Below are 10,596 nucleotides of genomic sequence, written 5' to 3'. Positions count from 1 at the left end.
AAATCAAGGTGCTAACACTTGACCACATTGCGGATTTACAGTACCGAACACACAATTCGGTCACATATCTTCGATCGCCTCACATCTTGATTTCGACGTAACCTTATTTCTGTCGGTTCAGCAAACCCTTTTTTTTTTGGGTTCGAGGGTTAGGAGTATCCAGACTAGTTTACGCGCACTTCAATTAATTCTCTCCGATCCGATCCGGTCAAAGACAAATCATCCACATTAGGACTAGGGGATTCACGAGATCGAAAATTTCTTCTTGCAATCTGACCTTCACATGAATCAAACTCGGGTCAATTATGTGGAGAACAAACTTACTAACCTCTCATGCCTTTGAATAAGCACTTTTCATACTTGGTGTGGATTATCCCACATCAATGGTTTTAATTTCAAACGGTCCAGAGCATCGTAGACGTATGGCTGAGACTGTGACTAAAGATTAAATAGCTTAAATTAGATTAATTTTGGAAAATGTTATAGCCTATGTTTGAGACCTAATAGATAACCCCTCTATCAACGAAAGAATTTCTATCGGCCAATATGAATCGGTATTGGGGATGTGATGCTTGGGCCAAATTAAAACATGACTATTGATTTTGGAACTCCAAAATTTATTGTGATTTTTGGCACTCTGCTTTTGGAGCGTCGGCAGTAAATTTTGGAGCGCCTAAATCAATGACCTTTTAAAAAATGCCGGATAAAAAAAAAAATGCATTCTAAAAAATGAACTAGCAACTTAGAATCCAAAAATCACACTGGAAGAATTTATTTTCTCTCTAAAATTCTGGTTATACTTTCAATTAAAAAATCCTTTTGCAAAATCTATTTATATATTTATATATATATACACACACACACTCTAAACACTTTTACAACTCATTAGAATTCAAAAATCAACAATACCATCCACAGTTCAGATGTGAAAAATAAGTAATTAGCTCCCAAACAGCCCATAAGTTGTGAAGTTCAAATACATTAATATTTTTGCCCAAATGAGGAACAATTGTATAATCTCATATTGGAAAAAAAAAATTATATTATAGGTATACATGTGTGTATAAATAAAAAAAATACTAAAATCATTGCCCACAAGTCTTTTTTTCTAGGTGCTTCAAATGAAATTGCAGGTATGGTATTTTGTCACCTCTGCCGGGGATTTGTCCTGTCACACCATATTACTATCTGTAGGAGACCTCACTGGACCTATGTTAGGACCAAAACTAAAACACCACCACGCATTAATGGTTTTAAGAGTATGTTTAGTCCCAATAAATAACTATGGAAACTTAGACATGAGTCTTGCCCAACAGTTCAAGCCGGTTATGAATTCCAAACATTGAACCAGTACCTTGTCGGTTTGTTCATGTAAAGGCATTTTCAAAGCAAAAAGTCTAGGACCACCGCATGGTCCACTACATGCCCTTTGTACTTTGAAACCAACCATACGTGCTAGGACCATCGCATTGGCCACCTTATGACGTTGATCTATTCACGTTAAGACATTTTCAAAGCAAGAAATCTAAAACCACCGCATGATCCACTAGATCTCCGGACTCCGTCCTTGACGGTGGTCCTAGCACGTAAGGTTGGTTTCAAAGCCCATAGGCGGGTATAAGTTATAACTTCAATGACTCATCACCTCCACTCCTAAAAGTCAACGGAGTTTGCAACCCAATTGAATACCATGTCGGAAAGGTGCATGGCTCCCATTTGTCAACCGATGTCACGTGGCTTAGGCATGACCCGAAAATCCTGACGGACTCATAGGATGATGAAAGGCGGTGGAGGAGAAATTTTTCAATGCCGAGCGGGCACTAGTCACGTGGTGCCAAGCACGAATTTTGGCCATCTAAACGTGTTTTGGACGGCCCAGATCTGTTTGGACTTGAGAGAGTATTTTAGTAATTTTACACTTAAAATTTACCCAAACAGATCTGGACCGTCCAAAACACGTTTAGACGGCCGAGATGGTGCTCGGCACCACGTGGCCGGAGCCCACCCGGCACTGAAAAACTTCTCGCGGTTGACGGTGGGGGAATTTGGTGGTGGTATTGGTGCGAGAGCAAATTCAACCAAACTCTATGTAACTCCAAAATGATCAATAATACTACGTACACTCTTATCGATCACTCTCCGACCGCTCATCTCTCACATTTGTGTCGGCTCCACAATTAATGGGCTCTATAGATATGTGAGAGAGGTGTCATCGATAGGAGTGTTCCTAAAGTTATTGAAATAAAGAATAGATGTGACATATTGCGGAAAGTTGAAAAACTAATTCACTCTTTCTTTCCTTCAATTTTTTTGCACTTTATGAGAGAAATTTTGGAGGGACCCATCATTTTTTTTTTTAATTAGAGATAATTTGGAGTATGATGTTTGAAAAAATAAAAAGAAAAGCAACAGCAAGTGTCAAAAACCAAATTTATATGATACAGCGAGAAGCAAAGAAATAATGTTACATTGTTTTGGTATTTTAGGAGAGAAATATCCTCCAAATTTGAAGAGAGAAGGAAATTATAGGGTTACACTCTACATTATTACTATTAGGTGATTGAGAGATCTCTTGAAACATACCTTTCATGGATTTTCCTAGTTTTGTTTTATGTTTAATAGCTGAGGGATTTCTAAAGCCTCCAACGACACCAAATTTCTTGTACCAGAGGTTTAATTGACTCGACATTAACTTCAAAATTACTTGAGATGTGCGCAAGCTAGCTATGATTTCTGGAATATAATTACTAGTGTAATGTCTCATGCTTCACACATTCCTCGTGCTCATTGGTGTAATTGGTAGTCGAGAAGTTAAATGTTATCTGTTCTTGTCACTACTACAATAATAGATAAATACCACACTAAGGAGGTTTATAAAGATCACAGTTATCAGTGAATGTGTGATAAAAAGTTGTGGACTAACTTTTTAATCTCAGTTTAAATCAAAAGCTGAGATAAAAAGTGGTGCTTAGCCACGAAAAGGAGCAAGATAATAGATCTCACTCTTGCGACGAGATAAATTGAAAAAGACCTCACCCTTACAGTGTGATTGAAGACTTTAAGACCTCACTCTTGCAGTGAGATAAAAAAAAAAAAGACCTCACCCTTGCGGCGTGATAAAAAACTTTGGCACAAAAAAGAGCGAGATAAAAGATCTCGCTTTTGTGGTGTGATAAAAGACAGTGATAAAAACCGGAATTTTTGCGTGGGCGCTGCTTCTCTCATTTAGGCGCGAATTGAAAAGTTATGTGCTCAAAACGACATCATTTCACATTAACCCAAAACAAGCCCTAGTTACCCTCTCCACTCACCCGTTGAAGCTCAGTACTCATTCTCCTGGCCTCTACAGTACACGTTTCATCTCCATCCCCATCCCCATCCTCACCCGCCGCCGCCTCTTCGCCTCCATCCTCACTCGCTGCCGCCGCCTTATCTCTCTCCACCACCACTGTGAAGGAAGAAACGGCGCACTCCCTCTCGCGAGTTTGTCATCAGAGAGATAGAGAGATAGAGAGAGAGCGATCTTCAAATGGAGAAGTCGATCAATCAAAATGGAAAATTCCTAAACCCAACATGTATTGTTCTTCTCTCTCTCTAAAGATTTTCTCTGTTCTTTGCAAATCAACAAGTATTTATGCAGTTTAAGTGTTTGCAAGCATTTTGGTTTAGGTTTTTAGTTATTGCTCTTGAAATTTTTTGCTCCGCTTGAAGTTTTGGCTTCCCCAGTTCTTATAGATTTATGGTGTACTTAAGATCTAAAATACATATTAACAACTTGACAACCACGACCTGGAGATTACGAATGTTGTGCACTTTAGGTTTATGCCCATCCTCATTTATTGTCCATTTCAAGAGTGTGTTTCGTGGCGGAATCCGTATAAAAAGTTAAAAACACCCAAATGACCAAACCAAACCCTCAACATGCATAAGACCTAGTAAAAGATATGGAAAAAATACAAGGAAAAGATTGAGTGGTCAGTGATATGGTGAGGTGGTGAGTAAAGCTCCAGAGTCAAGAAAATTATCAATTGAGCAAATGGGAGTGCTTAATTGGTTAGCGAACCATAACTCAGTCCTAAACTTGCACTGATATCCCAGATTACTTTCTTCAGACACTCAGAGCAGTATGGAGGGAAAAAAACACGAGTGAAGATGCAAGAGTGCACCCAAATTGCAGCAATGCATCAAAATCCTTATCGTGATTGTAGTGATCAATCAACAAAATCTAGTACTTATGTTATATTTCCTGTATATAGTTCTATAACTAAGAGAAAGCGTCCGTTTATAAAAGTTTTTTGTTCTAGTTTTCATAGTTGCTTGTAGTTTGATTTTTTTGGGTCGAAATTATATTAGTGTTCATTCCCCTCCCGAATGAATTCTTTGTGGAAAGGCAAAAAGGGAGAAATGGATAAACATAGAGATCGGTCCTTGGTGTTAAGTTCATTCTCTTGAAACAAATGGTAAGTTCTCTTTCCGTGGATTTTTGTTAGCTCTATTCATTCACGCAAATTTATATCCAACAGAATTTAAACATGAGTTATTGTTTTCAATAGAATTTTTTTTTTCTGGCTTTCTCTTGTCACCTACTTCTTCCATGTGCTTTTAAGTACTGACATGTACTGCGCAGTTGAAACACTCCATCAGTAGTGGCTGCACCTTTGTTATCACCCAAAAGTTTCGAGTCTGAGCTCTTCTCCGCGCTTACACTAAGTTGTTTTGGAGTATTTTTTTTCTTTATCCGATAACTCAAAGTATATTGGCCTGCTTATACGCGTTTCGACTGACCAATCCCACAGTCCTCTTTCTTTTGGAGTATCTAGTTGTTGCTTGGGTGGAGAGATAAGTCTTTCCAGTGTTACCACACAAGAAAAGAAGATCTCTCTAGGATTTGTTGACTTAGTTCTAGGGTTCTTATTTGTGCTTCTATTGTCAGCAACTCCTGGAAAAGGAGCAATGCTGGACATGGTGTAGCCTCAGTCTTGGGATTAGGTCTTGTTAGTGTTGTTGTTGTCACTGATATGTTGCTCTCATGCTTTGTACTGATGTAGACTTGTTTCTGCCTAATAAAAACATATAACATGTAGGCACTTCATCCACGCTCTGTGATGTGCTCATAGACCTTTTTCTGCCTAAACAGACCATATGAAATGCATGCACTTCATCCAAAATCGATCAAAGTTTAAACATAGTACAACCAAAAAATGATTCTGTTGATATAATTGGACAGTGTGGACTACCACCACTTTTGTGCGATCAGGGGCGAGCAAAAGAGTACCATGAGATTTGGTTCAATGTGATCATTTGATTCAAATGCTATACTAGTGAAGAGGTAAAGCACTATCATAGGATATGTTGCAAAATAGGGTATTAATTGCAAAGTGGGGCAGCCTCGTTATTAGTTGGCTTTGGGGAGGGGAGTCAGGGGACTTAGAAAAGATTCAAGATTGAAATAATACTGTATCTCTTTGCAATTTCTCTTCAAAACGCTATACATTTAAACCATAGAATAGGTGTCCTTTAGCATTCAATCAGTAAAAAGGTAAAACAACAGAACTGGATTAGTTCAACAAGTTTCAAGCCATGAACAGAAAGGCTTAAAAAACACAAATGGCTAATAGATTTCCACGTTACCACAAGAAAAGAAGTATCTATGCCATCGGCTTCTAGCTCCTCCAGTATTCCTCTACCTTGAGCATCATCTGCAATCTAGCAATAATAATTCCCGCATGAAGGCAATAATATATTTTTCCTAGTGTTAACTCTAGCAAAAGAAATTACACCCATAACAGGAATTAGCGCGTAAAATTACCTGGCAATGACACTGTGACAAATAACTTAAAAACTAATATTAGATGCTGAATTGCTGATGTATTGGTTTTGTTATATTGTTCCCTTTGTTCTCTAGACATTTCAACGACAGTCAGTAAAAATTTATGAACACTTTAATGGAGTAATTGCATAATATCACAATTAGAGAAGAGTACACATTCGAGTCTCGGAATAAAGGCGTTTCGGTTTCTAATCATACAGACATGCTTTTGGCACCGATTGGTAGCCTTCTTCCTGAGTGGAGGTGTCATTCTCTAGAAAAAAAAGAAGGCATAGCACATGTAGTGAGGTCGAAGTGGTGTTTACCACCTATTCAATAGCCTAGCTAATGCAGAGTTATGACATGGAAATCACGGAAGGATGCTAAATTGCAGAAAGCAGCCCATTTACATGTCATAAATCATTTGAATGAGAAGAACAACAAGGACTACAACATATTGTATGATCTAGTTCCTAATAGAACGCGCTGACGAAACTTTGAAAAATTATCATAAGACTTTTTCTATCAATGTGACATAGTGAGCCACAAAGTTCCTTTAATCAAGTGTAGTAGTAAAATTGAGAGAATTGCAGAAAATTCTACCTGTGTTATCTGGCTCGATTGTGAATAACTGGTTCTCTTCTGCTGGTTTACCCGCTTCTTAGTAAATCCAATGCAGAACATCCTTAAAGTGTAGCTGTCAGTTGTTTTCACATCCACATGAGCCTCGATCAATGTTTGCAACTTGCGTACCAGAGACCTAAGCTTGTCTATTGTAAAATCCATTCCCTAAGATTGCCAAAATAGTTATTCGTATATAATTATTACCAGGCATCTTGGAAGTTGGGAAACCATTCAAAAAACAAGGGTATAGGAAAATCCATTAAACAACATATGAACACTAATCGTCCCTCTCTACTTCATCAATCAATCAACTCTCTAATTTTAACCTTGATGTTGCTAAATAGTGGCTAGCTCAGTGGGATAGAAATGGTAGGTATAAGATCTTGATATAAGCTAATTAACTAGAATTTTCTGTATCGTCATGTCGATGTCCTTAGAGAGCTTCTGACTTTGTTCCTTTATTTGGAAAATGGTTTAGTGGAAGAACATACAATAGTGTGGCACTGTCGTAGCCTGTCCCATGATTCATATTCTTGCTTTGAAATATCCAAGTGTCAACTAATTTGCGAATGTAGAAGATGGAGTAAAGCATTGTGCCTTGCAGTCAATTATGTGTTCATTGGACTGTTTGTTCTTATGCTTAAGAAATTTGTTGTTACTGCAGTTTATTTAGTAATCCTAACACCTTCAGAAATTTGTTGTTACGGGGCTTTGTGTCGGCTTTAATTGGAGCCCCGGCTAGATGATTAGTTCTCATGCTTTTGAATGGCTGAATCCACCTGCTATTTGTTTCAAAACGTGATCATACTCATGCAATCGTAAAGTCATGTTAATCCCTTTCTCTCGCACTCACGTGCATGCAATCACTTTTTCATCCATTCGGTGCCCATGTCTACTATGTGGGTTTGCTCTATTGTTTAACTATCAATTTTTTAAATTGAAACTATATGTTTTTCTACATTCAGAGACTGTGAACTACAGAATTGTGCATCAGTCAGCAAATTGATTGTCGCCAAAGAGCTCCATTCACTCCAAAGACCTTGGTAAGCTCTCTATGTGTTCTTTTCCAATTTGGTTCCCTACATGACAATTTTTGTACGAGGCCTTCCTAGTGTATTGATTCAATTGTGTTTGTGTTTCACAACATGACAATTTTTTTACGATTTTTGTATGAGATCTTTGTAAATGTGTTTCTCTTTTGTAGTTATATATTGGGATAGAAAAATCCATCCAAGATGGATAGATCTTGGATGCTTAAGGACCGAAGATCAAAAGACTATGATGATGGAGTTGAACAATTTCTGAACTTTGCTACCATTCATGCTAAGGATCTTGAATCTATTCGGTGTCCATGTATACAATGTGGGAACTTAATAAGACAACCTATTCCAGAGATAAGAAATCATTTGTTTGTCAATGGTATTGATAGAAGTTATCGTACATGGATATGGCATGGAGAACCAGTCACCGGTAGGGCATCACAGAGTGTAAACACTCGAGATTTTTCATATCAGGAAGTCAATTCGCCCCCCTTAAACGATGCGCAAGAGGCAGTAGAAATGGTTGAAGCTGCCTACAATGATTGCATGGTTGACCCTAGGAAGTTCAAAAAGTTAATTGAAGATGCAGAAAAACCATTGTTCCCCGGCTGCACAAAGTTCACAAAATTATCTGCCTTGGTCAGATTATATAAATACAAAGCTAATAATGACTTGACCAATAAAGGTTTTGCAGAGCTTCTGCAAATGATTGGTGACTTGTTACCAGATATCAATGAACTGCCGTTATGCATATACGAGGCTGGGAAGACTATGGCTGCATTAGGGATGGAGTATGAGAAAATACACGCATGTCCTAATGATTGCGTACTTTATCGAAAGGAGTTAAAAACTGCGACTTCATGTCCTACATTTAACACATCAAGATGGAAGTTAAAGAAAAATTCCACCGAAATAAGAGATGGTGTTCCGGCAAAAGTTTTATGGTACTTCCCCATAATCCCGAGGTTCCGAAGGATGTATCAGTCAGTAGAAACAACAGAAAACTTGACATGGCATGCTCATCAAAGAGAGTCTAATGGCCAATTGCATCACCCAGCAGATTCCCCGCAATGGAAGTTAGTAGACCATCTTTGGCCAGACTTTGCCTCGGAGCCAAGAAACCTTCGGTTAGCTCTTTCTGCAGATGGGATAAATCCACATAGGTCCCTCAGCAGTCGGTATAGTTGCTGGCCTATTATTTTGGTTACGTACAATCTACCACCGGGGTTATGCATGAAGAAGAAATTTATGATGTTATCACTGTTGATTTCTGGTCCACACCAACCTGGTAATGACATTGACGTGTTTTTGGAGCCACTAATCGATGACTTGAAATCGCTATGGAAAGAAGGAGTTGAAGCATATGACGCTTATAAGCAACAACATTTTAGGTTGAGAGCCGTGCTATTATGGACTATTAATGATCTTCCAGCTTTTGGGAATTTGAGTGGTTGCACAGTGAAGGGATACTATGCATGTCCAATTTGTGGTGAAGGGACATGTTCTTGTAGATTAAAGCACGGTAAGAAGAATAGTTATGAGGGTCATAGAAAATTTCTTCCACGCTACCATCCATATCGAAAGCAAAAGAAGGCATTTAATGGTGAGCAAGAGTTTGGGGAACCTCCATTGCCATTAAGTGGGGAAGAAGTGTTAAGGGAGGTAGAAGGGATAAAAACCATTTGGGGAAAGGCAAGCAAAAAGAGGTCGTCAAAGGTTGGTACAAAATGTTGGAAGAAAAAATCAATATTCTTTACGCTTGAATATTGGGTGTTCTTGTATATTCGGCACTGCTTGGATGTTATGCACATTGAAAAAAATGTATTGGAAAGCATCATTGGTACATTGCTTCAAATACAAGGAAAAACGAAGGATGGAATTAATGCTCGTTTGGATCTCTTAGAGAGAGGTTTGCGGCAAGAGTTAGCACCTCAGATTGGGGCGAAACGAACTTACTTGCCTCCAGCCTGTTATACATTGTCTAGGGAGGAGAAGATAAGATTTTGTACGACATTGTCAAAACTCAAGGTGCCAGATGGGTACTCTTCAAATTTGAGAAACATTGTCTCCATGCAAGATTTGAAACTATATGGTTTAAAGTCACATGATTTTCATGTATTGATGCAACAATTACTACCTGTGGCTATACGATCTGTGTTGCCTAAAGAAGTGAGATATGCTCTTACGAGATTCTGTTTCTTTTTCAATGCCATTTATAGCAAAGTGATGGATGTGTCAAAATTAGACAAAATTCAAAGTGAGCTGGTAATCACATTATGTTTGCTTGAGAAGTACTTTCCACCATCATTCTTTGATATCATGGTTCATCTGACGGTGCATCTTGTTAGAGAAGTCCAACTTTGTGGACCTGTTCACTTTCGATGGATGTACCCATTTGAAAGGTTCATGAAGGTTTTAAAGGGTTACATTCATAACCATAATCGTCCAGAGGGTTGCATTGCTGAGAGATATATTGCAGAAGAAGCTGTTGAGTTTTGCGCAGAATTTTTATCCAAAGTAGATGCAATTGGGGTTCCCATTTCTAAGAACATGACCGCTGATGATAGCATCGGAAGACCTTTACCAGGGGGTAAGGTTACTGCTATTGATCGTGAATTATGGGAGCAAGCACACCTCTATGTATTAGAAAACACAACTGAAGTTCAACCTTATATTGAGTAAGAATTTGAGCTGTCTCCATTTCTCTTGGCAATTGTATTTGTTCATAGTGGTTTGGCATTTTTGTAACTATTTATTTAGGACTTACTTGATCCTTTGATAGGGAGCACATGGCTTTGCTGAAAAGACAGTATCCTCGTAATTCAAAAAATCAAAAGTGGCTACAACTTGAACACAATAGGACATTCATATATTGGCTTCGTGGGAAGGTAATAGAACAATCAAACATGAAATCTTTTTCTTCTTGTTTGTCAATAAAATGTATATCTACTAATAATTTAATTTTACACAGGTTGCAGAAGAATTGAGTGCCCAACATATATATCTCACAACTTGAAGTGGATAGCCCAGGGACCTTCCTTGGATGTGATAAAGTATTCAAGCTACATTATAAATGGTAGTCGTCATCATACAAAGGACCGTGATAGCTCACGAGTTAGCCAA

The 10,596-nt window shown here is 38.3% G+C and overlaps 1 protein-coding gene across 1 annotated transcript; it reads left to right on the top strand.

The window, feature by feature from the left end:
• Nucleotides 1-2,841: 2,841 nt before the first annotated feature.
• On the top strand, nucleotides 2,842-10,514 carry LOC131311699 (uncharacterized). Its single transcript, XM_058339250.1, has 5 exons — nucleotides 2,842-3,575; nucleotides 7,399-7,476; nucleotides 7,638-10,151; nucleotides 10,256-10,361; nucleotides 10,445-10,514. Exons 3-5 carry the CDS (start codon nucleotides 7,669-7,671, stop codon nucleotides 10,487-10,489), a joined length of 2,634 nt encoding a protein of 877 aa, XP_058195233.1. The 5' UTR covers nucleotides 2,842-3,575; nucleotides 7,399-7,476; nucleotides 7,638-7,668; the 3' UTR covers nucleotides 10,490-10,514.
• Nucleotides 10,515-10,596: the final 82 nt, after the last annotated feature.

Source organism: Rhododendron vialii, chromosome 12a (genome assembly GCF_030253575.1).
Source record: "Rhododendron vialii isolate Sample 1 chromosome 12a, ASM3025357v1".
NCBI classification, from domain to species: Eukaryota; Viridiplantae; Streptophyta; class Magnoliopsida; order Ericales; family Ericaceae; genus Rhododendron; species Rhododendron vialii.
This window is presented reverse-complemented; position numbering and strand designations above follow the sequence as displayed.

Bases quoted from the DNA above. Each gene is read 5' to 3' on its own strand.
- LOC131311699 (XM_058339250.1), top strand. From the start codon at position 7,669: ATGGATAGATCTTGGATGCTTAAGGACCGAAGATCAAAAGACTATGAT. The intron at 10,152-10,255 runs GTAAGAATTTGA...ATCCTTTGATAG, and splicing joins GAAGTTCAACCTTATATTGA to GGAGCACATGGCTTTGCTGA. The intron at 10,362-10,444 runs GTAATAGAACAA...AATTTTACACAG, and splicing joins TATATTGGCTTCGTGGGAAG to GTTGCAGAAGAATTGAGTGC.